This window comes from Passer montanus, unplaced genomic scaffold (assembly GCF_014805655.1).
Source record: "Passer montanus isolate IOZ18808 unplaced genomic scaffold, ASM1480565v1 scaffold35, whole genome shotgun sequence".
Lineage (NCBI taxonomy): Eukaryota > Metazoa > Chordata > Aves > Passeriformes > Passeridae > Passer > Passer montanus.
In genome coordinates, this window is record NW_024368263.1 from 3,224,800 (window position 1) to 3,251,910 (window position 27,111).

Consider the following 27,111-nt stretch of genomic DNA (forward strand, 5'->3'; position numbering starts at 1 on the left):
ACCTACCTACTTATTTGTGATTAAAATATGTTGATCTTAAAATCTTGATTAGAAATGAATGGTACCTTATGCAATGGTGTATGAAATGTTACTGCTTCAGGGGTTCTTTACTTTGATCTCTAGCCAAAACCACTAGAATCTCAAACAAACATACCCAAATATTAAGGTCACATTAATTTCTGTATAATCCTTGGTTTAATTCTTTCTTTAACCAGGATTCACCCTCTGTGCTAATGACCATAATGTGGGAAGATCAAGCCAAAAGTCATCTTTATTTTTATTTATTACAGGTTTGCATAAATTTTTTTCCTCTGTGGTTATACAATACCGAGAGCTCTGATGCTCCATCAGCACAAAGACATTTGCTCTGCTCTGGCCAAACGGTGGAAGGACAAATTCTGACCACAGATGTCACACAGCTTTACATCCCCTGTGGAATCCAGAAACTCACCTTGCTGCTGAGTTCAGTGGGACTGAGGTATCCGTGCATGTAGGCTAGAAAGACTTTGAAGCCCCACAAGACAAAGACAAAGCACAGCACAAGGCACATCTGTGCACTCTGCTGGGGCTTGCAGGAACATTAGCAAGGACAAGGGAGGAGGAAATGCTGAGGGAAGTGGCATGAACACAGTCGCTCTAATTGTGATCTAACGACCCTTACTGGGCCTGAGCTGACCCTGCCAGCCTGGCGTTGACCATTCCCAGACTCTCGGGAGATCTCTGTGACCCCTCTGCAGCCAAGGCAATTTTTTGACATTTCAAGGGAAAAAAGTCTCCCTTTCCCTCACAAAGAAGACACTGTCACTGCTGCCACCAAACAAATACCTCGTGAACTAGATGCACATTGGGGAAAATCCTTCATTTCTAAAAGCAAGTGTTAGACACTAGAGATCTTGTGGCAGTTATTTCACTTTCTGTCACAAGCACATTTTTGGCTTTGATGTCAGATTCACCATTCTGAGGCTGATATTTATGCTCTCGTTTGTCAGCACCATTGTGCTTGATGTGATACAGGCAGACTGTGTGACTGTGACTGCTCAGCAGCACCACACTCCTTACCTGGTGAGGGGATCTCGGCCTGCCCAGCCCTGGAGCAGCTCTGCCGTTCCTGGCTCGTCTCTTCTCCTCCACAGGGAGTGCCGAAAGGTGTGAGTGGGGCTCTAAGTGGTAACTCACTGGGAGGACAGGGCTGGAGGCCGGCTGGTGACTCACAGCGCTAGGGCACCGAGTGATACAAGTGAGCGCAGGTGGGGACAAATGATAGCGATTGTCTTGCACCAAAGTCCACCTCTACTGCTTTGAGTGGAGGGGCTTGTGCGGGGTGTAACAGAGGTTGGGTCAGGCTGACGGACCAGGCTGGCAAGAAGAGATAATGGAGCGGAAATGTGCAGGGAAGAAACTGTGGTGGACAGCTTGGGCTGGGGGCCGGCAGGACTGAGGGTTCCGTCTGAGCCTGCAGCCTCTCGCGGAGCGGGCAGATCGGGCGCGTTCCCTGCTCCCTTCCCCCGGTGCCTCCTTCCGGCCGCCGCCGGCTCCGGAGCCCCGGGGCGGAGCGGGGCCGGGGCGGGCCCGAGCGCCGCGCCCCCAGCACCGAAACGGGCCGGGCCGGGCCGGGCCGGGACAGAGCGGGCCGGGCCGGGACAGAACGGGCCGGCTCGGGTCCCGCCGGGTGCTCGGGTGCTGCCAGCGCTGGAGCAATGGCCACGGCCCGTCTGGCAGCGCTGCCCCGGCTCGGGCTGCGGCTCCTGCGGCGGGGAGCCCCGCCGGGCAGGTGGGCATGGCATGGCATGGCATGGCATGGGATGGCATGGCATGGCATGGCATGGCATGGCATGGCATGGCATGGGGACGGGAGCTGCGGGATGCAGGGGTGCAGGGCGGTGGGACTGCAGGGATGGGTGGGTGTAGAGGGCTGGGGCTATAAGGGATAGGAATTAAAGGGGAAAGTGGGCTGTGGGTGAGAAGGTATGGGGGCTGTAGGGGGCTGTGGATGAGAAGGAATAGGGGATAGGGGGGCTGTGGGTGAGAAGGAATAAGGGATGGGGGGCTGTGGGTGAGAAGGAATAGGGGCTGTAGGGGGCCTGTGGGTGAGGAGGAATATGGGTTATAGGGGATAGGGGGGCTGTGGGTGAGAAGGAATGGGGGGCTGTAGGGTGGCTGTGGATGAGAAGGAACAGGGGCTGTAGGGGGCACAAGGCTCTGGGGTTGGGGACCTGTAGGGCACAGAGCTGCAGAGGATGGTGACCATGCCTGATGGGGGACAGGGGCTGCAGGGCAGCAGCAGAGGGCTGTGGGTATCCAGCTAGGCCAGTGGCTGCCTGCTGGGAGGGCATATTCATCTCAGTGTGTCACTCTTGGCTCCGCTGAAACCCCTCCAAAGTGGCAGAAGGCAGGCTATATCCCCTGGATCTGCTTTGCCCCAGCTTGGGAGTGGGCCAGGGATGAGCCCTGAACAGCAGGCAGAGGGAAGTGAAGGCATGGCAGGGCTGAACTTTGTGCAGCAGCTCCGTCTAGATTGCAACAACGTGACATGTATCAAATGCTTCCCCATCCTCCTGCAGGGCTCTGGCTTGCAGTCGGTGTCCCTGTCCCCCGTGTCCTGCAGCCCCAGGGAGCTGGGTGACCCAGCAGGGCCGGGACACCAAGAAGCTCTGGGGCTTGGGTGGTCAGGCCAGGTCTGTGCCTTGCTCTTCTTCAGTGCTGCCTCTCGGAGCAAGTTCATGTGAAAAACAGCAATGGCAAGTACCTGGCTTTGGGAAAGGCTCTGAAGGATTAGCTGATATTCAGAGTAATAATCACCAGGATGAATGGCTTCCAGTGAGCAATTCCAAGAACCAGGTGGGCCACTCCTTGTTTCTCACAGGCAGGGTTTAGGTGGGATCTTTCAGCTGGTTTGACATTAGGAGTGAAGTGTTGAAGCCACTTCATCATAGGTGTGTGAAGATTGCCTTCTCAGAATCTGTTCTTAGGAAACAGGATCAGAAGGGAAGCATGATAGCATTCACTGCAGCTCACTCCAGCCCAGGACTGAAACTGAGGGGTAAGAACACAAAGCCCTTGGAGAGAGACAACAAGTGTTTAGAGAGTATACTCTTTCTAGTAATGTTATAAAAAAAGTTTAAATTTTTTTAAATTTAAACTTTAATTTTTTTTAATCTAAATTTTTTTTTAAAAAGTTTAAATTCTGCTCCTAGGCTTGTTTATCCTTTTGGCAGGGAGAGTGCAGAGGGCAGAGAGGTGCAGTGGAAAAGAAAACAGAAAGTTGCTGCAGGAGGAATCTGAAAACCCTGGGAACTTGATCTCTCCTTAAATGAAAATAATAATATTATTTTAAAAAATAATAGGTATCTGGTTAACTCTTTAGTCAATAGATTAAAGCAGAAGTGAGGACAGAGCAGAGTTAATTTTCACGACCCTTTAATTGCAGTCATATTGCAGAAAAGACCCAAAAGCTCTTGCCTTGGGGAGAGATGCTCTTGGTAGATGTCCATGAGCAAAGGAACTGGTAGAATCTGTGAACCTCTCCAAGCATGAACTCTGTATTTGGGACAACTCCAAGCTCTGGGAAGGCAGGGCCTTTCCCACAGGTGCAGATGTGGCACCACAGGGCAGGTCAGTGTCCTTCACAGTACAGAGGGCACAGGAGCAACTCCTTTGTTTTCTCTCTCATCCACTTTGATAATTTCTGCAGAGACTGGTAAAGAGTTAAAGGTGAAAACAGAGCTGGTTATCATATGTCAACAACTCCAGACTGTTGACCGAGGCTGTCCGGAGAAAAATACAAACAGCCCCTAGGATTAGCCCAGCTTGCTTCAGTTTTATAATTTCTGCTTCCTGCCACCAGGCAGAAGAGCTGTGGGATTGCTGGGATTTGGCTGCTCTCCCGCCTTTTGCAGGGAAGAGGAGGAGGATGCATTGTTCCAGATCTCTGACGTCTCTCTTGAGCTGTGTCGCTGAACTCGAGGGTTCAGAGTTTTGTAGGAGCAGCCTGTGGATGGGGCTGGCTCCTTTGCAGGCTGTCTTGCTGCTGAAACCTGCTGCTGACAAAAGGCCTGTGCTCTCCAAAAGCCGTGGTTTACAGTGCCCAAGAGCAAGCAGAGCTTTATCTGCTCGCCTCTGGCTGAGTCAGGGAAGTGAGAGCTGGTGTAATATCAGACTGTGGCTCTTGTTTTATCTCCAGCAGCACCAGATGCTTTGTAGGAAGAGGTGAAGGGTGAATTGCTTGTTTTCTGTAACAAAGATGAACACAGAGATTATTTCTACATCCTTTGGACCCTTTCTTCTTGAGGTCTCTTGGTACATTCTTTCAGATCAGATACATGCATTGCTGCTGGCTGTGGGCAGGAGGGAGAGCAGCCCTGTGTGATTTCCAGCATAGGCTGCTGATAATGAGCATATCTTGTGTCTGCCTCCTTCATTCCACTCCTGATCCCCTGTGCTTCCAAAAGGCTGCTGTGTTTTATCCCACACCTTTCACTTCTGCCACTGCCAAGGTGATACAGAAATGCTGAAGCACATGTGAATGTCAGGCCAGAATTCAGGGAGCTCAGACTAGATGGCAGCTGAGAATTTTGCTTTAATGCATTTGAAGAAATTGTGTGAGTTAGTGCTTTGAGAGGAGTCAGTGAGTCTGGCTTTTGAGCATGAGATATCTTAGCCTTCTTAGCCTCTAATTTGAGTGCTGCTGGTGCTTTCATTTGAAAATGTGAATACTTGGGATCTCTGAGAGCAAGCTGTGTTCACAGTGTGAAATACTGCAGTATTTGCTCAGTATTTTTCAGCATGTGGCTTTGTAATGATATCTTTTACTGCTCTTTGATGCACTTTCATCCTCATGTTTGGGGGTAGGGAGGAAGCCAAACCATGAAACCTTGAGCTTTGTGTCTTTTTGCATTTAGTCTGAAAAGTCAGTGAAACCTTTTGGCTCTTCAGGTCTGGAAAATATTGAGACAGTAAGCCCAGAGAGCCTGATCAGTGTAATGCTTTGCCAAGACATGACAGTGTAAGATATTCCCCTTTTCACTGGCAGTGCAGGGCTGTGCAGGTACCTCTTTGAAGGCTGGCTGCAGAGAGCAGGAGGCTGTTTTTCAGCTGGTCACTTTGGATTCTGATTGAATTTTCTGAATCTGAATTATGCAGTATTTCTTCCTCTCTCCAGTCTCTTTTTGTGATGGCCTTTTGTTGTTTATTTTTCCCAGTGCTGAGCCTGCTTGGCTCCTTGTGCCCGCTGAGCTGATGCTGGGGAGAAGAGCTCTTGAGCAACCAAGTCAGCAGCTGCTCCCTGCCTTCTCCAGCCCTTCCTGGGCAGGGAATTTAAGGACAGGCTCTGCTGACACTGGAGATGACTTGGCTTGAGGGAGATGAGAGTGTGGCTGGCCCCATTAAGCATTTTAGCAAACAACCTGAGGGTTCCTCATCCACCCTCGTGAGTTATGACATGGGACAGGGACTTCCTCACTTTCTGTTTCAACCAGCAAGTGGCTGTGGGTGGCTGTAGTGGCTTTTACTGCTCTACCAGGAGCATTCATCCTGCCCTTGCTTTAGGGAGAATTTTTTCTACCTTTTGCTTTATAGAACCGATGTTTATAAAGGCCTTTATTCAGAGCTTTCTTTCATCTCCTCACTTACACACATGCTTTGCCCAGGAGTTTTCAGGCAATAAAAGGTAGCTCAGTTTAGCACTTGTCCTCCCTCCTCCTCAGGCAGCCTTACAGCCTTGATGTGAGTTGCCCAAGAGCTTGGTGAGGAGGGATGTGTGAGCAGAGCCTGTGGGAGTTTGCACAATCCTCCCCCTGCTGAAAAGCAATGGGGGAGAAAGGGTCAGGTCGTTCACTTGTCTCTTGGAGCTGCACTCCCCCAAGGTAAAATCTGGCTTTTGTTCTCTGAACACCGCCTTTCACTCCACATTGGAGGTAACTCCAGGCTCAGGCTTGTTTCTTGTGGGCAGGAAAACAAATAATTTGTCACAGTAACGCCAAGTCTTTGCAGAATATTGATCCCGTGGTAGATGGGCATTTAGGCTGAGCTATTTTTCCTCTTTAAGGCAGGGATTTCCCCATTATTCACTGCATTATACACAGCCTCTGTGCTATGCACCCTACAAATGTCCCTCAGCCCTGTCCCTCCTGGTTGTCTCCTGAGGCTGGAATGCAGGAGGTGAAGTCGTGGAGGAGGCAGAGAGAAATGAGGAGGGACAGAGAGCATGGGGGGCTGCCGGGGAGGAAGGCAGCGTGGTGGGAGATGGCTGCTGCAGTAGAGAGAGGTTTGCAGGAGATGGAGAGAGAAACCAAGGAAGGAACTGCAGTGCTCAGATGGTCAGAAGCTGTGGTTCAAGGGGAGATTTCTGCCGTGGTTTCCACCAATGATCAGACCTCAGAGAAAGCTTTAATGATATTAAAATGACTTTCCCTGTTGTTGCTTCTCTTGACTCATTGACCTCCCCCTTGGCCTCCAGCACAATGTCTCAGTGCTTCTGCCCTGCTTGGTTTGTACTTCTCAAACCCACCCCTGCTCTCCTCCTTCCCACCTGTCCCAAATTTGCAGTGGGGGCCATCTCCTCCCTTCTATGGTATTGCCTCTGCACTTCTCCCCCCTCATCTTGCTGGTATCTCCTCTTTTTATTGATGCTGTTTCAGTCCCATAAACTCTTTGCATTCCAGCTGTCAGAGGTGGAATGTGTACAGCTGCTCGCTGTTGTAAACACAGACCATTCCTTTCCAGACACCTCAGTTACAGCTTAGCTTCTCTGAACTCTTCTAAAAACAGTTTTCATTCTGCAGGATTAGACTCTTCTCTGCTGATTGTTTTGGAGAATGACCTCTTTAATTTTAATTCTCTCTTTCTCATTTGTTTGCTCTTTTCAGCCAGTTGGGAGAATTTATCTACAAACTGGTTTGGTTGTGTTACTTCACAGCTATTTATACTTTTTAATGTTGCAGAAAGACCAAGCCCATCTCTCAGTGAACTGCAGAGCCCACATTCTGTCTGGGCACGCTGATATGTCCGTGTAGTTTTCAGTGCAGGTAGGAGCAGGCTGTGCCAGTTCTGCAGGGCTGGAGCAGGCTTCTTCCTCACCAGCTCTCCCATGGAGGGATGGAGGCTCTGCCTGTTCTATGTAGTTTTCAGTGCAGGTGAATGATGGCAGGGGCAGGCTGTGCCAGTTCTGCAGGGTTGGAGCAGGCTTCTTCCTCACCAGCTCTCCCATGGAGGGATGGAGGCTCTGCCTGTTCTGCCTGCTGGTATAGACACACATGTGTGTGCCTAGGGCTACCAAGGCTGTCCATGTGCCCCAAGCCACTGCACAAGCTTTCCAAGTCCTTTTGGAAGTCTTCCTGATCTTGACCCACTGAAGCAGCTGCCTGTGGTTCCCACTGGTGCAGGAATGTGCACCAGGTATTCCCAAAGCCATTGGCAGGCTGATAATCCCTCCGGACGGGGAGAACTGCGTTGACAGGTTAAATTAAATAACCTCTTCTCTTTTTTCCCCAGTGCCCTGCACACAAAGGTGCCCTCTGTGTCTCCCAAGGTGACCAGCAGCTACATCCAGGGCCCCACAGACATTCCCCTTCTGGACAAAACCATGGGCCAGTGCCTGGAGGAGACTGTGGAGCGCTTTCCTGACCGCGAGGCCTTGGTCTTCTGCCGGGACGGCGTTCGGAAGACGTTTGCTCAGTTCAAGGAGGAGGTGAGGGCCTTGCTCACCCCTCGGGTGGCTGGACGACAGCAGCAGGCGTGATGGAGCAATGGGAACCACTGCTCAGTGTCGTTGCTCAGGGCTGAGATGAGTTGTGTGTGGACCTTGGTGCTGCTGCAGAGGGAGCAGCACATTTCCAGCAAGTGCTGCCTGCGTCCTTCTCCCAGCCCTGGGATGGAAGGGGGGTACTCTAAATGCCAACATCCCATAATGAACATCCACACTTCAACATTATCACACTTACCTGATGGGTTACGGGCTGAGTCATGGTGTTTTTCTCTGTTGGAGCAGACTCCACCTTCTGGGTTAGTCACTCTGACTGTCAGAGGTGCTGAGTGTGGGGAAGATTTTTATCCAAGCATGAAGGCAATGGAACAAAGTAAAGGAGTAGGGCTCAATATCATATGCACAGATGTGTGTGGGTGTGTGCATATACGAATATATGGTTCTCTGTTTTTGGAATGGAGGCACTAACTACCTAGAAAGTTTCTAATAAATGTATGAGATGATCTTTGATAGGAAAGAATTGTTTGGTAGGTTTTTAGGTGTACTATGATTTTGGTCACATCCATTCACATAAACAAGATCAGCTGTGTTCACCCTAATTTTACAAAGTAGGCTGTAACTCAGAACTAAATCAAATTGTTCCTCAGTTTCATATCTGAGGCAGATTTTATAAATTCATTTGAGAACTTAACAAAACTATAAAATCTTTCCTGAATGTCTCAGTGTATTTATACATACATTTGTGAACCTGAAACGCACTTAGCACCCTGCAAAATAAAGTAGTTGTTAATATAGTGGCTGAACTTGAATTAAGGAATGACAGGATCACAGAATCATTAATGTTGGAAAGGTTTCAAAGACTGAGACTTTGGCCGATCACAATGCTGCCGAGTAGGTCAGAGTGCAGAGTGCAACATCCAGTAATTTCTTTAATGCCTCCAGAGTTAGGGACTCCAACACCTCCCTGGGAGGTCCTTTCCAATATTTAATAACCTTTTCAGTGAAGAAATTCCTCCTGTTTCTAGCCTGACCCTAGCCTGGTGCAGTTTGTGGCCACTTCCCCTCATCCTGAGCCTCGTTCCCCAGGAGCAGAGCCTGACTGCCACCTGGCTGCACTCCCTTGCCAGGGAGTGGTAGAGAGGAAGAAAGTCCCCTCTGATCCTCCTTTTCTCCAGGCTGAGCCCCTCCAGCTTCCCCAGTCACTCCTCACAGGACTTATGAGGAGAGGAGCCCAAAACTGGTCAAAAATCACTTGATAGAATTTTCTTCACCCAAATCCTTTTTGAAGTAAGTGGTACCCAGGCAGATCCAACAGTGTGGATGGGCCCAGCATATGGGTAAAGCTTGTTCCTAAGTGGAATTTATGACAAACTTGGCAATAAATAGTCTTTGGGCAAGAAGTAACTTGCAACAACATAATTGCCTATTTAGATTTCCTTCCTGCTTTGCTGTATTGTTCCAGGTTTGTTATGTTTATGCTTCCAGTTTTTATGCTCTCAGCTGAGCAGGGGCTGGTCTGTGCTGCAGGCTCAGAAGCTGCTGCAGCCATGGGCTGATGGTCTGTTCTGGGCAGACACAGCCTGTTGCATTTCAGTCACAAAGATGATGCTTTTTCTCCAGAAAGCAGTGCCTGGAGACCAATATCCCCCACTGCATCTGGTGTGTGACCCTCAGGCTCTTGTGTTTTTCAGGTGGACCAAGCAGCAGCTGGACTTCTGGCCCTTGGCCTGAGGAAGGGAGACCGGCTGGGCATGTGGGGACCCAATAAATACGAGTGGGTTCTTATGCAGTTTGCAACTGCCCAGGCAGGAATCATCCTGGTAAGGAGTTTGCTGTGTCCAGGTTTTAGCAATCTAAGGGGAAAGGAAATAGAGACAAAGAAGCAATAGGAAATACTGGAGAATAAAGTTTGTTTTTCCATGCTCTTGCCATGTCATCTCTAGATGAATCAAGTATTTAAGGAAGACCTGTGCATCTCTCTGCACCTTCATTGTCCACTCTGTAGGGAAGCAGAGGGAGGAGGAGCAAAAAAGTGCTTACAGCAGTTGTTAATAGATGTGCTTTTCTCTACAGGACCATTTTTGTGTGGGATGTTGCTGCCCTAACCAGCTACCAGCTGGTTAGATCCCTTTGAAATGTATTGCTCCATGGAACAAAGGCTCACTTAAAAATCTTGGCCAGGCTGCATATCCATAAAGCCAATTTTCATTTGATAGCATGACCAAAATACACCTTATTTAGGCAGTGCACTGTGTTGAGGTCTGTACCCTGCCTTCTGCTCCATTTCCTCCATCCTGGTTCATTCCAGTGTCTGAAGGAATAGGGTGGAAGAGCATGGCTCAGGAGGAAGCTGAGGGTGAATTTAACTCCAGTGGCCACTCTGTGGAGAGCTGGGTAGAAGGTGTTATCACAGTTGTCTATCAAGAAACCTGACTTGCACAAGAATTTTGATCTAGTTTAGTGGATGGGATCAACTAGATCAACTCCTGTGAGACAGGAGATCTGGTTTCTGCTCCGGAAGCTCTGTTTTGACTATGTGACCTCACATAAATCTCTTTTCCAATTATTTTCTTTCACACAAACACAGAATTCAGATATATTTTCTGTGAGTGTGGAATCCCTGTGGTGGTGAGCTGTCAGTTCTGTGTTGGAGGAAAGGCTCTGAGGAACTTTTCTGTTGGAAGCTGTGCTAGGGGGGAGCGTGTTCAAGGCAAGAAGGTGATCAAATTCTTGTTTCTGGCTCTTCAGGTGTCTGTGAATCCAGCCTACCAGGCCTCTGAGCTGGAGTTTGTGCTCAGGAAGGTTCGTATGAGCTGTGTGTTGGAGGGGACTGGTGGGGACGTGGTGCAGATGAGCTGCTTAAGGTTTGGGTGTATGGGAAGAGCTGGCTGCTGTTGGATGTGTAGAGGGGATGAAGCTGCAATTCTGTGGCCACATTTCTTGCTGTGGCTGCCACCCTGTCTGATGGAAGCTGCTACATCCTTCTCATCCCTCTCTCTCTGCTAACAGCCAGAGTATTACCCCAACCCAACCCCCAGTGTCAGCAGTCATCTACCAGGGAATGAAGGAAAAAATGTAGGGCTTGATATTTCCTCTGTGCCCCTCCTGCTCAGGGCAAAAATCACCATCTGGGACCTCAGCCTTGGTATAAAACCTCAGAAAGGACCTACTTTTAACCCCAGAAGGACCAGTGTGCTTGGTAGCTTGATTTCTCCTTCCCAGGTTTGTCTGAGGCTGGCCTTGCATTTAAGCTGGTTTAAATCCTAGGTATTGCCACAGTTTAACATCTCTCTGCTGCCTCATCTACCCTTGAATACCTGCCTGGGTTTGGGTTTGTGACATGCTGAGCACTGATCAGTTTAAACTGTTCAGGCTCCCTTGCTCAAAATAATGAGGAATTCAGGTTATTGAATATTTGATGGCTAAAAATTAAGATTAAACAGCTATTTTTTTCACTGTGGTTTGTTCAGCTATAAATGAAAAGCTGATATTAGAAAAGAGGGAGCCAGTTCTGAATGTTCCCAGCACCATCCAAGTTAGTTTTACCTAGAAATTGGATAATTTTTAGCAAATTTCTTTTGTATCAGTAACTCTGTGATGGGTTGTTGGGCTGCAGTTTGAATTCTTGTTTCATCCTTTCTTTAATCCTCTCAGCAGTCCTGTTCTCATGCATAGGGGTTGAGCCCAGTGTGCAGCAGAGCACCATCTCTTCTGGGCTGGGTGTCCTTGGGCTTCTCTGTCCTGCTGGAACATGAAACTCTTCCCTTTTCCCCAGCAAGGCTTTTGTTTTCATCTCCTCTGATTTTCTTCTCTGATGTAATCTGGAATGTTGATGGGGTGAGAGCAGAACTGTGCTTCAGTTCCATTGGGAATTGCTCCTGTCTTGCCCTTCCAGATTTGCCAGCATTTATTAAGCACCTTTGACACTGGGATCTCTGGAGTTCCTCATCACCCTCAGGATTGTTTGTATTTGTTTATTTCCATAATAAATTTTCTGATGACTTTAGGGCTTTTCCTGTTGGATCCTGTCCATCTGTGCAGTCTGACTGGTATATATGGAAATATGTGTGGAATAACCATTCCTTGGATTCCTGCTGTGTTTCCAGGGCTTGGTAAAAGCAAACTGCTGTCGAGTTCTCATATTTTACATTCTTTGAAGACAGATCTGCTGCCATTCAGGATGAGACCAAGTGGGAGAGGCCCAACCAGAGACTCTTTATCTTGTACAGCATCAGCCCTTCAATCAGCCCTCCTCTCCCCACACAGCACTTATTTTTCAGGGCTGGTTCAACCAGAATTGTAGTTTAAAGGAATTAGTAGTAAAAAGTTGCAGAGGCCCAAAACAGCTTCAGTCCTGTGGGTTCTGGGCAGCCTGTTCCAGAAAATACAGCAAATGTTTATCTTCCTTTCTGACAAAGCCCAGAGGGTACTTAAAAATAATTTATTGGAGTAGCCTGTGTCTCCTGATTTTCCAGACTCTGGGAAAATAGTGAGAACAGCTGAGTAAATATGTAAATAGTTTATTTGACACAAATGCATTTTTTGGAAGACCAAAACAGTTTGCAAATCTGGGTCAAGTTCAGCAAAATCTCTGCTGCTGAAAAAGAAATAAAAATTCTTGGGGTAATTAAGGTGTTTTGTTTTTGGATTATGTAAATATAAGGGTTGAATGAAAAATGTTTTCATTTTCAAAATAGCTACTGCTTTAATAAGAGTGGAAAAATCTTAGGAAAAGGAACACCTTAAAAATTCCACAAAAAAAAAAACTTGGCTGGATCTTAGAGGCAGATTTTAGAAATGCTTGTTTTTCCAAATTTCCTCAAAAATCCTCATTCCAGATCAACACAGATTAATTTGTTTTAACTTTATTTATTTATTCACATTTTGCACTGGGATTTTTGTTGGAGTTGAGACTCATAGTCTGAAAAATCAGTTGTGCTCACAACAAAGGCTGTCAGTCCTGGGCAAGGAGGGAACCTTAGGCTGCAGCTCGACTTTCTTGAGCAGCAAAAATCATCCTGAATCCAGCACTGAGGAAGAGCAAAGCACTGGCTGCACAGCTGGATCCAGGCTTGGGATGCTGGTGTGCAGTGCCAGCACAGCTGGGAATGCACAGCTGCAAGGGCTCATCTGCTTCAGCCTTTGGGAAACCTACCTGCTCCTCTCTTGGGGGTGGCTGCTCTTTATCATGTCCTGACCATCAACCCAACGTGACTTTTCATGAGTTTCTGTCTCCCTTCACAGGTTGGCTGTAAGGCACTGGTGTTCCCCAACCAATTTAAAACACAGAAATACTATGATATTCTAAAGCAGTCATGTCCCGAGCTAGAAAAATCCAGTCCAGGGGGAATAAAGAGCAAAAGGTGAGTTAGGAACATCTGGTGTCTTTTGCTCTGACCTCACCGCCGTGCTTTGTGTCCCCTCAGCTGCACCACACAGGTTTTGCTGAAGAAGGACCCACAGGAGGTCTCACCTGAAGAGAACAAGTTAGGCTGGCCCAGAGGTTTGCCCTGACCAGTGTCTGGGCACTTTTCTCCTTGTTCTGTTGTTGTTGATGGTGTTTTTCTCTCTGCCAGGCTCCCTGACTTATCCACTGTCATCATGTGTGACTCGAAGCTGCCTGGCACCTTCCACATGGATGAAGTGCTGCAGGCAGGGGACAGCAGCCACCTGAAGCAGCTCAGGGCCGTGCAGCAGACCCTGTCCTGCAACGAGCCCATCAACATCCAGTTCACCTCAGTAGGTGCTCTGGGTTGGGTTCCTCACTGGGAGCAAGGGGAAGGATGTGTGCAGTGCCACACGGCTGGTAACACCCGTGTGTGGAGATGTGAGGCTTGACTCCGTGTTCTTAGCAGGCTGGTTTATTATATTATGATATATATTATATTAAAATACTATACTAAAAACTATACTAAAAGAATAGAGAGAAAATATCATCAGAAAGCTACAAAGAACAAGAACAGAATGCATAACAAACTCTTGTGACTCTCAGAGTCCGATGCAGCTGCATCTGTGATTGCCTCTTAATTAGAAACAAGCAACATGCACCAATCACAGCTGCACCTGTTGCATTCCACAGCAGAACACAGTTATTGTTTACATTTTTTTCCTGAGGCCCTCAGCTCCTCAGGAGGGAAAAATCCTAGCAAAGGATTTTTCATAAAATATCATGGCTACACCACGCATCACATTTTCTTCCTGTTTCTCTTTGAGAGCAAGCTTCCAGCTTCTGCAGTAGGATGGAAAAAGTGTTCTACCATTTCCCCTTCTTCCATTCTTTGTGTGCAGTCTTTTGTCAAGGGCTGATGTAGATGAGACAGTGCCAGGTGAACTCTGTTCTGCTGAAATTTGGCTATTTTTTGGGATTCAGGTGCTGTTAAAAAAGTAAAAACAGTCTCCCAGGTCTGACAGGAGAAAAAAGGGCAAGACCACCCCAGAGTGTTCCAGGGGGAGTCTCCCCTGAGCTCATCTCCAGAAAAAGTGGTGTTATTGCATAATTCCCTGTGTCTTCCAGGGAACAACGGGAAGCCCTAAAGGAGCCACCCTGTCCCACAGGAACATTGTGAATAATGCCCATCTGGTTGGTCTGAGGCTGGGTCTCACAGACCAGGTGGGTTTGGGGGGAGCAGGGTTTGGGGAGGCCTCCACTGCAAGGAGGGAGCACGTGTGGAGAATGCTGGTGTTTACTCACTGGAAGGGCAGGATGGTTTGCTGCAAATGACATTGGGGCATGTTAATGCATTACATTTTGCATTTCAATGGAGTTCATTGATCTTTCATTGTAGTTTCATGTGAAGCTTTTTTTTAGACAAAAAAAAAGCTATCTTTTTGTGGGGGAAAACTGTGAAATTAATCGCTTTTCATTTTGGTGAATACTCATTTCAAATAATTACAAGAGTCTGGATATTAGCTTTGAATTCTGTTGACTAAGGTTTTAATTTGATTTACATGACTTGGTTTCATGTCATATTTACAGTGTTATAACTCTTATCAGGGTATGACCTCTATTTTTGTGGTTTCTTAGAAAAATGTTAAAGACAAATATTTTCTTTTGAACAACTCTTATCAGGGTATGACCTCTGTTTTTGTGGTTTCTTAAGAAAAAATGTTAAAGACAAATATTTTCTTTTGAAGTTCTCAAGTACTTATTTCTAACACATCAGCTTTGATCCAGAGAATAGATGAGTTGTTTCAATCAGTCTTCAGAGCCTTTGGTGATTTAAAAAAAAGAAAGTAAAATGGATAGCATGTGGTATTTCATGCCTCTCACAGCATACTCTTTTGGTATGTAATGTATAAGCAATAGCAGTCCAAGGAGTCCAGCAAAGAAGAGACATTGCAAAATTACAAGATGAAATATTGACATAAAAAACCATCCCAAACTGATTTTTATTAAAGGCAGGACGTGTCAGTTGTGTTTTCACCCAACAGGAGCCCAGCAGAATGTCAGATTTCCAGCCAGGGGATCAGGAAAAAAGCCAGTGCTCAGCTCTTTGCTCTCGAGCAGGGAGGTGGGCTGGAGGCAGACTGGGGGCTCTCCTCTGCTCTCCTCTCCTCACTGTTTTCTGGTTGTCCCAGGAGAGTCGCTGCGGGCTCCCTGCTCCTCTCTACCACTGCCTGGCCTCGGTGGGAGGCTGCATGGTGATGGCTCTGCACGGCACCTCCTGCATCTTCTCCTCGCCCAGCTTCGAGGGCAGGGCGGCGCTGGAGGCCGTGTCCCGAGAGAAGTGAGAGCCTCTCTTGCTGGGGAGCAGCCCTTGGCCTCGAGCTCTGCTCCTTCCCTTGCCCCACCTGCCAGCACCTTGCTTGTGCTCCTCCTGCCCACGATGGGAGGGCAGGTTTGCTGCTGCACTCATGGCACAGGCACTTCAGGAGCCAAGGTCTGCCTTTTCAGCTGTGCTTGGGAGCATCACCCTTCTCCTGAAATTAAGGAATCCTTCCTGTCACATAGGGCTCTTGCTGGGAAGCATAGTGGTGTCTTGGTTTGCTGTGGCTGCTGTGTTTTCACAACTCAACACCTGCCCTCCTTTTCCAAGTCCAGCTCTGCTGCTGGGATGGTGTTCCCCTATTGTTCCTCAAGTACAGCTTGGGAAACAAAAGAGCTGCTGCTGTGTCTGCATCATACATGTACATATGTGTCTCTGATGTATGTCTGTGTGTGCTGATGATCAGCACCTCTGCTGTGCCTGCTCCGTGCTGCTGCAGCCCCAGATGGGACAGGAGGGGATGGGGCAGGAGGGGATGGGTGCTGAGCTGGGGCTGCCCCCAGTTTCCACCTCTGCAGCTTTGCCTTTTTATCCCTTTCTCCCTCAAGATGCTCCTTCCTCCTCGGCACGCCCACCATGTTCATAGACATGCTCTCCCAGCCGGACTTTGACTCCTATGACCTGTCAACTCTCCGGGGAGGTAAGTCCCAGAGTTCAAATGGAAGAATCCTGAGAACCAGGATATTCCTGGTTCCCTGCTGGGAGGCTGTATTTTTGGTTTTGTGAGCGCACATCTCTTCTGGTGGGAAGAATTTAGTTGCATGAGCCTTGTGTTTCCCCTGTTAATTTGATGCTACATTTCTTTCCCTTGGGGAATCCTTCCATCATTGTGTATTTTAGGACTCCTTCATCTGAAGGCAGTCTAGGGAAGGACCTTTCTATTTTAGCTGCAAGGGGAGGTGTCAGGAGCAGCTTGATTTTCCTTGCCTCTCCAACCACCACCATGTGGCAGCAGATGCTTTCTGTGTCTCAGACTAGTGCAGTCAATAAAGCAGAGCCAAGCTCAGATTTCTTTCTCAGACCTAAAGTTTCCTGCCTGTTTCTGAAGTCATTCATCCCCGTGCTGGAGGGTGTGATTCCATGTGCTGGAACTTTCTCTCTTGTCCCAGCCCACCTTGGAAATAGCTGGGCAGACCACCAGTCCTTTTGAGGCAGTAACTGTGGAGAGAAGGTGGTGCTGGAGCATAAGAAAATATTTTAGCAAGTTACCTAATCATCTCTGCTATGTGCAAAATGATCCTGTCTCATCCTGTTTCCCACCAAAGCCCATATATTACCCCACTCTTCTGCTCTGTCATCCTGGGTTGGAGCAGGTGGCAGTGGGAATTTCCCTCTCCCAAAGGGGCTGCTCTGTGCAAGGCAAGAGGAAAGGTTTATGGTTTTATGGTGATAATCACACTATAAAACTCTGCCTCTTTCTGCTATGAATCTTTCCATTTTTGGAGAAATGTAGGTTGGACTAGGTTTGAGTTACAGAATTTATTTTCCTGTTGAGAAAGGCAAATTTGCCTTGCTGCAGCCTTTGTTTCTAGAACAACTAGAGCCTGTGTAAAAACATTTAGGAGGTATTTTGACAGGAACCAGTGTATCCCACAGGTCTTGTCAGCATTAAATCTGGGATTGGAGAGCCATTTGAGAGACCTCTCCTGGGAATAAATAGCTAGTTTCCAAGGTATTTTCCTCTTTCTTCCAGGAATTATTGCAGGTTCTCCTGTTCCCCCTGAGATCATGAGGACAGTTATCACCAAGATGCACATGCCAGAGCTTGTGGTGAGTTGTGGTGGCTGTGACCAGACCTGCAAGGGGTGTTTGTCGTGGTGGGACACCAAGTTTGGGTGTCTCTGGACCACAGTGGTACCTGGGGTCCTGCTGGGATCAGGCTGAAGAGGGAAGGCTCAGAGGAGCTGGAAGGCAGAAGTGGGGGTTCTGCCTGGTTGCTGCTGAGGTGTCTGGGGAGGAAGCTTTGGAAGAAGACAAGGCATCACATTCAATATCATGAAGTGAAATTCTGCTGCTCATTTCAAAACTTTTACTGACATTCAGCTGTACACACTGCCAGGATTATGGTGGCAGAGGCAGTGCTGGTTCATGGTGGTGCAGGTGGATGCTTGTATTCCTCTTGGTGCAGATCTGTCAAGCTTCATTCCCCATCCTGGGTTTCCTGTGGATGTGAAACCTCATGGTGTGTTTTCTGTCGTGTCTGAGTGGGGTGGTGGGAGTGGTGCCATCCAGGTGTGCTGGGCCACGTGTCCTGCTGCTCCAGCACACTCCCAGCAGCCTGGGGCTGTGCAGGAGCCACCAGCATGTGCTGCATGAGGGGGCCAGGCCACCATGGAGGGGCTCAGTGACCCTCCAGGTGGCACATTTCCTGTCCTGCCATCTGCATGTGAATGGCTGAGCCAGAGAAGGACTGCTTTGTTGTGCCCTGAAGGAGATTAATTTGGTACCATGCTGCTTCCCAGGGCTGAGGAAGCAGCCAGTAGTGATGGGTAAACATGTGGGTCTGGGAGTCAGATTGGGCTGTTGCTGTTGGCAGACCCTGAGTGCACCAGCAGGGTTTCACAGGGACAGCTCTGTGCTCTGCCACACACCAGGGGAATCCAGGGCATCATGGAGCTGTCTTGGGTGCAGCCAGGTTTTTTTTAATCCTGGATATGATGCTCTTAATGCCGAGCTGGAAACACTGGGGTTGGTGCTGCTGTTTGAGCTCTGTCAGGTGACAGCTACCTATTTTTACAGTAAACTTGAGTTTGGCCTCACAAAATATTTTCAAGCATTACTGTGAGAGCCCAGGACTCATTAGGTGTCACATGTTCCTGTTTTGTAGCAAGAGAAATAATAAAACCCTCCCAAACAGTTGCTCTGCCCATGGGATAAAGAGGATTAAGTCTATATTTGTGCCACTGGTCTCATGTTACTCCTGATCCCTCCAGCCCTCAGACAGACACACAGAGACTTGTTGATTTCATCTTTGCAGCAAGAGCTTTATACAGAAGATGTACATAAGAAAATATACAATTTGATTTCTATATAGGAGGCAGAGGAGTTTTCACCCTCTTAAAGGTAATTTACACTGTTACAGAGGAATAAATAGACATATATTTATATAACTCTTCAGGATTAAAAAACGTAGTTGGATTGCAACTGTGGCATTGAAATAGCTGTGATAATAAACCATAGTCATCCTGGTATCCTGCTAGATCCTCTGGAATATGGGTAGGAAGGAGAGGAGGGCTGCCTGAGCCAACTGCACCATGCACACCTTCTCCTCTTGGACAGCTTGGTGACCCCACAGAGTGGGAGGGAAATCCAATCTTCAGGTGGCTCCAGTTTTGGAGGTTCCCAAATCCCTTAAAGGATTTCTGGCCAATTTTGGGAGATTGCTGCCTCAGGGCCACTGGCTCTTGGTCACTGCTTCACCTGTCCCCTCAGCCCTGGCCTGCAGGGATCCCCTCTGTGGGAAGGCAGGGGAGTCTCTTGCCATGGGTTGAGACCCATTTTCCTTTTCCATCAGCTGGGGGGAGGGATGCTCCTACCCTCCCTCTCCTCTGGAGTGGGAGAGACAGCAACCAGCTGGCTGGTCAGGTGTGTGGGGTATGTTTCTCCTGGGAAAGATGACTGTGTTTCACAGGCAGGATCTAGCTTGGCTTGTCTTAGTATGGTCATACATAGTTTAGTTCTTAAAAAGGCCTCTTTTAAAATACATAGATGTCGGAAAAGATTGAGACGGTGGATTCCATCCTTGTGATCAGCAGAGAAGCAGGGGTTCAGAGGCGGCTGCAGGTGTTCATATATATCAGAATGTCTCCTGACAGGGAGCAGAAGCTGAAGGAAGGACTCAGAAGTCAGTAGTTTTCTGATGGTTGGAGTGACCAGTCACCAGGACGGGCCATACTGGAGCCTGCTAGCACTAAAAAAGAGAGAAGGCCACACCTTTAAGGGGATTTTTCCAGCAGAGCAGTAAACTTGTAACAGTTGTCTATTATTAAATCAATAGATGAAGCCCATAATTGAAAGTGAAGAGTTTGGAGTCAAGGAGCTGTTACAGCTTCCCACAGCAGAAGAAATGGGTTAGTCCTATCTCTGAGCTACTCTGCCAACTCTCTGTGTAACTCCTGGTGATCTTACCCAAAGTGCTGATGGTCAAGGAACACCTTCTTGGCAAAGGAAGGAAACCCAGAGGGAAATTTTCCAGAGTAGTGGACTGTTTTGATGCCCTGATTCTGAAAATCCAGGGCAGGAGTAGTCTTAGAAACTACCAAGCAGCTTTTCATCTTAAATGTAGCCAGTGACCCAAGTCAGTCCTCATACCTGACCCCTTGTATATCTGACAGCTCTCAAGAGGTGCATGATGAAATCAGAGGCACTTTCATAAAATTCATGCTCACCACACTGGGGTGGGTTTGTGTACCTGGATTTGGGCACTGACACCTGAAGGCACTGAGCTTTGTCTTCTGCAAGGCTGGAATAATTGCTGTTTCATTAGCATTTGTAAACCTGTTTGAGGGAGCTGGATGGAAAGTGCTGCAGAAAAAAACCCCAGGTGTTTTTGTCATGGTTTTCTTACTCTCACCATGGAGGAGTGAACTGGTATTGAGTTCAGGCAGGGAAAGAAGATTAAGAAGGGTCAGACCTGTAAATAAACTATGTTGAAGTGGTTTAGAAAACTGAAGTTTTTCCGTGCTTAGAGCAGAACTTTTCCTGCACTTTATGGAATGACTGGTATTTCCATCTCTAATCCATAAAACCCTCTGGCACTAGAAGAGAAACAACCACTTTAGAAAGGCACAGAGCAGCTGGCATAATCCCTGACATTTTGGTCATGAATTTCCTTTCTCCACCCTGATGTGCATATCCTTAGTGAAGTGGGGATCAAAAGGCCATACCATGGCACAATGCCCACCTCTTTTCATACAATGCAGTGCAGGATCACTGCACTTTCCTTGACAAATGAGCAAAGCTCCCTTCCCCAAGAGCTTACAAACTTCAGGCTCATCCAAAGTCCTCTGGAATATGCACAAACTCCAGACCTATTTCTGGGATGGGAAAAAGTAAAATGCTTGGGGTGGAGTGATGACAGTTGTGGCTTTTTTGCTCCTCTGCAGGCTGAACTTAATAGCCCTGGTAGTTTCCAGCTGTGGAAGGTGTCTGTGTGATCAGTTTTCACAGTTGGTGTTTGCCTTGGTAGCTGTCAGCAAAAGTTCCTTGCTGGAGGGGAAGGCAGCCTGGTCTCTGAATCACCTCCTGGCTCAGGACACCTCACCCAAAGAATATTTGCTGTCTTGAACCTCCCTCCACTGGGATGCTCATTTGAAGGCACCAACCACTGTTTTTAAATACCTGACTGTCTTGGAGGGAATGGTAGTCGTGGAAAGGGAAGTGCTGGAGCAAGAGCTGCTCCTTATGGAAGGTATCTACTTTCCTATGGGCTGGGCAGTCTGGGGCAAGACTTGCCAGCAGTGCCCTGTCCTGGATTTCACACCAGACCTGGAGGAGCTTTACAGGGCAAAGGGCTGAGCATCTCCAGTTGGTTAGAAAAGCAAAGCTTCTGTGGTCCCAGCTCGGGGTAGGAGTTGGCTAAATCCACCCTTGTTTTGATATATAGTGTTTATCCCTTTTGCATAACAATTGCATCTTGACTCGATATGGGGCTTTGGTGTTGGGTGCATGTCACCATAGTGCCTGAAGCATGACTGAGGCTTAAACCCTGTTACAGTGTAGGGCTTTTGGTTTTTCTCCTAATGCACAGTGGTTGCTGCAAAAAGAGATTACATTTTTTTCCCATGTTGCAACAGAAGGTCTGAAGATTTCAAAATTATTCTGTGTGTATTTTCAGAATCCTTACTCCTCTATTTCATATTTATTTACATGCTTTGCCCTTAATTTCTGCCCCAGGCCTGTCTTTAGCCCTATGGTTTTTTTCACAGAGCTGACTCCGTCCCTGATGCTACAGGCAGGTTCTGTGCTCTGGAGAGAGCAGAGCTGACTCCATCAGGCTCTCTGCTCTGGAGAGAGCAGAGCTGACTCCATCCCTGACGTTCAGGCAGGTTCTCTGCTCGGGGAGCTCATGGAGCCAGGAATGGTGCAGCTCTGAGCAGAGATGGATGAGCTGCTGTAAGCCAAACCCTGGTGGCATTTAAGACTGATGCCACCAAAGGTGCTGTGGCTTCAGTTGTGACTAAAAGAGAACCACCTTACGTGTTTAGTGGCGGCTGCCCTTCCTGGACCTCTTGGTGGGCAGCTTGCAGGAGCGCAGGGCTGGCGTGTCCCTGATGGGCTGGCCCCGGTGCTGCGCCGGCGTGGAGCAGCTGTCCTCAGCACGGGTGCGGTTGCCTTTCAGCCACCTGTGGCACAGGGAGGGAGGAAGAGAGGAACTCAAAGCGTGGAGAGAGAGGGCAGGGTGGGGAGGGAGCTGCCGGGTGTGGCAGCAGTGCCCTGGCGCAGCCCGGGCAGCCCCAGGGAGGGCAGGCGTGGCGGTGCCGTACTTGCGCAGAGGTGCCAGCTGGCAGTTGCAGTGCCAGGGGTTTCTGGAGATGGTCAGCGTCTCCATTTTGTCGAAGGGGAAGTTCCGTGGCAGCTGGGTGAGGCGGTTGTTCTCCACGTGGGCTGTTTTCAGCACGGTCACGCCGGCAAACGCGTTGTCTGCAAACTGAAGCACAGAGGTGTCTGGTGGGGAACGTGGACTTGGGAATGGGGACTCCAAACCTGGCAGCCTCCATTCCAGACTTTGAGCAGCAGAGGAACAAGGCACTGGGACTGCTGCCTAGAGAAGTTGTGGATGTGCTGTCCCTGGAAGTGTGCAAGGCCAGGTTGGACAGGGCTTGGAGCAACCTGGTGTCCTTGCCCGTGTCAGGGGGGTTTGGAAAGGGATGATCTGATTAAAGATCATCCCTTCCAAAGATAGCCTTCCAATCCAGGCTATTCTGTCTTTCTATGGAGCATGGAGAGAGCAGAGAAGAAGCTGTGAACCGGGAGCTGGCTTGCTGGATGCTCTCTACCCTTGAGAGGCAGCAGGCTGGTGGGCTCGTGGTTGATGGAGTCTCCTACAGGGAGAGCTACATCCCAAATCCATGTGGGATTGCCTTTGCAGCCACATCCCTACATACATTGAAGTCTGGCAACCCTTTTTATTTTTTGAGCCAAAATTCTCCATTCTAAATGAAGATATATTCTGGTATATTCCTTTCTAAGGCTGGAAACCCTCCCAAGGCCTGTTGCCTTGCCTGGAGCAACTGAAAGAGGAGTGTTTGTGGCCTCTGAAGGGGCTGTAGACTTTGGCAGTGCCTGGGGGCTCTGAGTGGAAATTTACACTTGGCATTTGAGCAATGTAGAAATACAGGCAGGTTTCCAGCCCTCAGCCTCCTCCATTTTTTCCCATTTCCAGTGGGGTTTTTTGCAAGGGATGCTGTAAAATTTGTGCTTTCTTGGTTGACAGGGAGGCTTTAAGGTAGAGCCTCCCTTAAGAAAGCTGTCAAAAAGCAAGAGAGGCTGTAGACCTGACTCTGCAGCCCTCTCCTCATTTCCCTGATGTTTTATAGCCCATGGTTACTCAAGTTGGAAAGCTGTTGAAAGCAAACCTCTCAACAGGAACTTCCATGGCAGTGATGGATTGGGGAGGGGCTCCCTGACAAAGCACAAACCTCTTCTTGGCTATGACAAACCATTTCTCCCCCCTCTCAAAGTGGGGGGAAAGCTGTCTCTAAACGTTGGAGAGGACACTCACTAAATCTTCCCAAAGCCCCAGCACCTGTGCTCCCATTTCTGAGAAGAACCTTGCACTTCTCATGGACCATCAGGATGTGTCCATGCTCTCTAAGCTGAAAAGCCTGACAGGGGAAATGCACTATTTTAAGCTGTGAACTTTTGTCATCTTCCAAATTAAGCATTGCTGGATGGGATTAGAGCTCAGCTGGGAGACTCCAGATCCTTGTAGCTGCTGGACAGTCAGCATTGCTGGTCCTCTCCTTCCAAAACTTGGCTGCCCTCAGGAGGATGGGCTGTGCTGGTGGTGGGGCTGCTCTGAGGGATGCTGGCACGCTGTGCAGAGGGGCGGGAGGGCTGGACAGTGGTGTTACTGTCTCAGCTGCTCATTCCTCTCCCAGCCCCATGAGAAGAGTTCACATCTGCTGCTAACAGCTACAGAGCCGCCTGCCAGACCGTGTGCTTGGGAAGAAAAGGGTGATTTTCATCCCTTATTCAGGTGGAGGATTACTGCTGTTAAGTTATTTTGCACTGGATACACAGACAGGGGTGCCTGTTGAGGTACAAGGAGGGTCCTGGCCTGTGCAACACAGCCCTGTGTGGGTCTGTGATGCTGGGGAGAAATGGGAGCTCTGTGCTGGAGCCTGAGCTCCAGCTTTTGCTCAGGCTCTTCCTTTTGCTCAGATGTAATTCAGGCTGGAGTAGAATTGCATGGGTTTATGTTTGATCAGCTCAGAAGTCTCGCAGCCATGCAGGGATGAGCTAAGGACAGCATGTTTGTGAAGGAGAAAGGGCTGCAGGGAAGTCTGGCAGCACTCAGAGCATTTGGTGGTGATTTCCTGGATCACACAGCCTCTGTGATTAGATGTCTCTTAGCAGTGCAAAGTTCACACGTGGGCTGTTTGGGTATGAGACCTTTGAGGATTCAAAGGAAAAATGAGCTGGAAACTCTGTATTTGCAAGCCCTAAAGCTGCAGAAGCCATCCCTATTAGTGCTGAGCCCATAAACTGATGTCCTGTTGGGCTGCTGGGGAGAAAAGGAGGCACTGGCTGCACAAGAGCCTTTTAAGTTCCTATCACAGGTGGTCACTGTAAAAAAAAAAATTCTAGCCAGCCTTTTTGCTGACTAGAATTGTCAACCATTGCTTCTTGGTCAAACCAAGGATGCTTGTTTCCCTGGAACATCCCAAAATCTAATTTCTCCAACATGTAACTTGGAACTCTGATATCTCTAGCTGGTACAACATTATGCTGCAATACTTGACTGAAAGTGCCTTAGAACTGGGTCTACAGAAGTGCTGTCACAGAATATCTAAGGTCTTGCCTAGTAAGGTCAGTGGATCCTTTTCAAGTGTTAAGTTTGCTCAGTCCCATACTGGAGAGGTTAATGCTCAGAGTGGGCATGAGCTTAAATACTGAAATTATTACGGAACTGGTTTAGTTAGTGTTGTTCTGCACCTGAACAAGCTGTAATTCCAGTTTTTGAGCTCTTTGGAATTCTATCTCCCCTTGAAAACTCTGGTTTTGTGCCTTTCTTGTAGCTGTCAATGTGATCTGCTCATCATTGTGAGACTGTCTGAGTTCTGAAGAAATTCTCTTTTTCATCACATCTTCCTGCATGTGGTGGGTGTTGCTTTGCTGTGGAGGCCCAGCCTGGCTCACCTGGATTCTCTTGGGGCTTCCTGGCAAGGCATCATCCCAGGGAGAACTGCTCTGTTCTGCCTGCAGCAATCTCTCTTTCCAGCCCTGGGGGATTCACCCAGGACATCCAGCTGCATCAGGATGCTGTGCTGGGTTCTGCAGCCTGGCGTCTCAAAGGCCCTAACACAAGTGATTCCCTGAGTGTGGTACTCCTGCCTGTGGATCCTGCTTTCTCATAGAAAAAGGAGGGGGTTGTTTTGCCCTTCAGAATACCTGAATGTCCCTCCTCCCTTCCAGGGGGAACAGGGCTCCTTTGTAAGATGCTGCGAGAGTTCCTTTTGGGAGAGCATCAATAAACAAACCTCTCTTTGTAACGTGTCAGGTTGGGAGGCAGTGGGGAGGTGAAGGTCTGCACCCCTACCTGTCTGCAGGGCTGGGATAGGGAACCAGGACTGTTCACAGCCCCTCCAAGGAGTCTCCCTCTCCTGACCTACAGCAGGGATCTGAGCAAAGGAGGCAGAGCAGTTCAGCTCTGCAAGGTGGAAGTGCCCTCCACTATGAGGGACATGCTCATCTCTCATCCCTCACCTTGTTTGTGTGAGTATGGAAGGTTCCTGATTGTCCTGGAGCATCCCAGATATCTTTCTCAGTGTCCAGTCTCACTTCCAGCTTGGGAGTGAATGCACTGCCTTGCATCCATCCAGAGGGCTTAATCAGCTCCAGATAGTTTTGTTTTGCATAAATAACTCAACAGGGGGGTGGGGTGTGCTCTCTCATCCCTCACTTGAGCCATGTCAGGGTGTAGTCAGTGCCCTGCTGCCTGCAGAGCCTACAGACCTGCATCTCCCCTCTCCTGTGTAAGGGAGGGTCAGAAAACCAAGGGCTTTGTAAAGGGGAGGAAAAGCAAGCCCCACGTTTCTGATCTGGAGCAAGTGGAAGGAGAAGGGACTCACCTTCTTCAGTTTCATGTTGTCCAGGTGGAGTGTCTGCAGGTATCGCCCGAAGGACTGGAAGGCATTGTCAGGGATGACCTCAATTGGGTTGTGAGAAAGTTTCAGTTCCTCCAGCACTCTCAGCTTACTCATTGCATTCACAGGGTAGCTGCTCAGCTGGTTCTTGTCCAGGTGGAGGACAGCAAGGTTTTCTACATCCTCCATGGCCCCAGGTAGGAGGTTGGTGAGGGAGTTGTCGGAGAGGAAGAGCCAGCGCAGATCTTTAGCCCCACTGAAGACCCCTGGTTTCAGCTCCTGGATTTTATTGCTGCCCAAGTGCAGGATGAAGAGGTTGACAAGAGGGGAGAGGAGCCCTTTGGATAGGTCTGGGATCTTGTTCTTGTCCAGGTACAGGTAGGTGAGATCAGAGAGATCATCAAAGGCTCCTGGCTTTATGACACTGATCTGGTTGTCGGTGAGATAGAGGTACACCAGGCTCTTGAGCCCCCGGAAGGCTCCGCTGGAGATCTCCTTGATCCGAGAGCTCTGGAGGTGCAGGGACACCAGCTTTTTCATGTCACGGAAGCCGTTGGTCGGCAGCACGGGGAAGTTGTTCCTCTGCAGGTTGAGAAGCCGTGTCTGCTCGGGCACTTTGGGGATCTTCTTCAGCCCCACGTTGTCACAGATGACGTGCTGCAGGTCTCCGCCGTGGCAGTGGCAGCTGGGGGGACATGCCTGCATGGTGGAGACGAGACATGCCAGCAGGCTGAGGACACTGAGGAGGAAGCCTGACCCATTCATGGTCAGATCTGGAATTAAGTGTGGTGGGAAGAGAAGCGGGAGGAGGAGAGCAACGGGTGGGAGAGAGAGAGAGAGAGTAACCGGGTTTGCAGCATACTGAACACAGCCCTATTTATAATGTTATTAAAAAGCAAAATCCCTTCCCACAAACCACAGGCAGCAGCCAGTTGGAAACAACTGGCTTTGGGAACTTACTGTGAGCTTAACCCCTTGGCACCAGGCAGAGGAGTGTCCACGGCCCTTCCTGCCCCTGCTGCTGAGCGATGTGCAGAAGTGGTTCTCATCTCTGGAGGAAAATGGGAGGCAAATACTCGGGAAGAACCAATGCAGACCTGTGGAGAACCTCCCTGGTCCCTGCTGAGCAGGGCCCAGATTCATCTGCAGTGGGGAAAACAGCCTGCTTTGGTTGAACAGCATAGCAGGGAGCACTGCTGAGCTGCACAGCCACCTCTGCTGGAGCTGCCAGCAGATCCTGAGGTTCTGTTCAGCCTCGGCTGGTTTGGGGAGAAGCACCTGGACTTGTTCTCACAGAGGAATGTTCCTGATGGGGGGCTGGGGTGTCTTTTTTCAC

At 48.8% G+C, this 27,111-nt stretch overlaps 2 protein-coding genes across 3 annotated transcripts in view; one reads left to right on the forward strand and one right to left on the reverse strand.

The window, feature by feature from the left end:
• The first annotated feature begins 1,565 nt into the window (after nt 1-1,565).
• Nucleotides 1,566-27,111, forward strand: part of ACSF2 (acyl-CoA synthetase family member 2) — a 36,414-nt gene continuing 10,868 nt past the window's right edge. The window contains exons 1-10 of one of the 2 annotated variants that reach the window (XM_039716281.1): nt 1,566-1,771; nt 7,489-7,684; nt 9,391-9,519; nt 10,448-10,501; nt 12,944-13,062; nt 13,276-13,438; nt 14,214-14,309; nt 15,278-15,426; nt 16,014-16,105; nt 17,159-17,235. In XM_039716281.1, the coding sequence (XP_039572215.1) occupies nt 1,698-1,771; nt 7,489-7,684; nt 9,391-9,519; nt 10,448-10,501; nt 12,944-13,062; nt 13,276-13,438; nt 14,214-14,309; nt 15,278-15,426; nt 16,014-16,105; nt 17,159-17,235 (1,149 nt within the window). In that variant the 5' untranslated portion in view covers nt 1,566-1,697. The remainder of the gene's footprint in view (nt 1,772-7,488; nt 7,685-9,390; nt 9,520-10,447; nt 10,502-12,943; nt 13,063-13,275; nt 13,439-14,213; nt 14,310-15,277; nt 15,427-16,013; nt 16,106-17,158; nt 17,236-27,111) is intronic. The other variant, XM_039716282.1, reaches the window with a different exon arrangement.
• Nucleotides 18,231-26,615, reverse strand: CHAD (chondroadherin). Its single transcript, XM_039716283.1, has 4 exons — nt 25,761-26,615; nt 21,951-22,114; nt 21,664-21,809; nt 18,231-19,375 (listed from the first exon to the last, which is right to left on the reverse strand). Exons 1-3 carry the CDS (start codon nt 26,538-26,540, stop codon nt 21,668-21,670), a joined length of 1,086 nt encoding a protein of 361 aa, XP_039572217.1. The 5' UTR covers nt 26,541-26,615; the 3' UTR covers nt 18,231-19,375; nt 21,664-21,667.

Coding starts and splice junctions, on each gene's coding strand:
- CHAD (XM_039716283.1), bottom strand. CDS start 26,540: ATGAATGGGTCAGGCTTCCTCCTCAGTGTCCTCAGCCTGCTGGCATGT. Junction 22,115..25,760: donor ACAACATGAAACTGAAGAAG/GTGAGTCCCTTC, acceptor TCTGTGCTTCAG/TTTGCAGACAACGCGTTTGC. Junction 21,810..21,950: donor CAGCTGGCACCTCTGCGCAA/GTACGGCACCGC, acceptor CCTGTGCCACAG/GTGGCTGAAAGGCAACCGCA.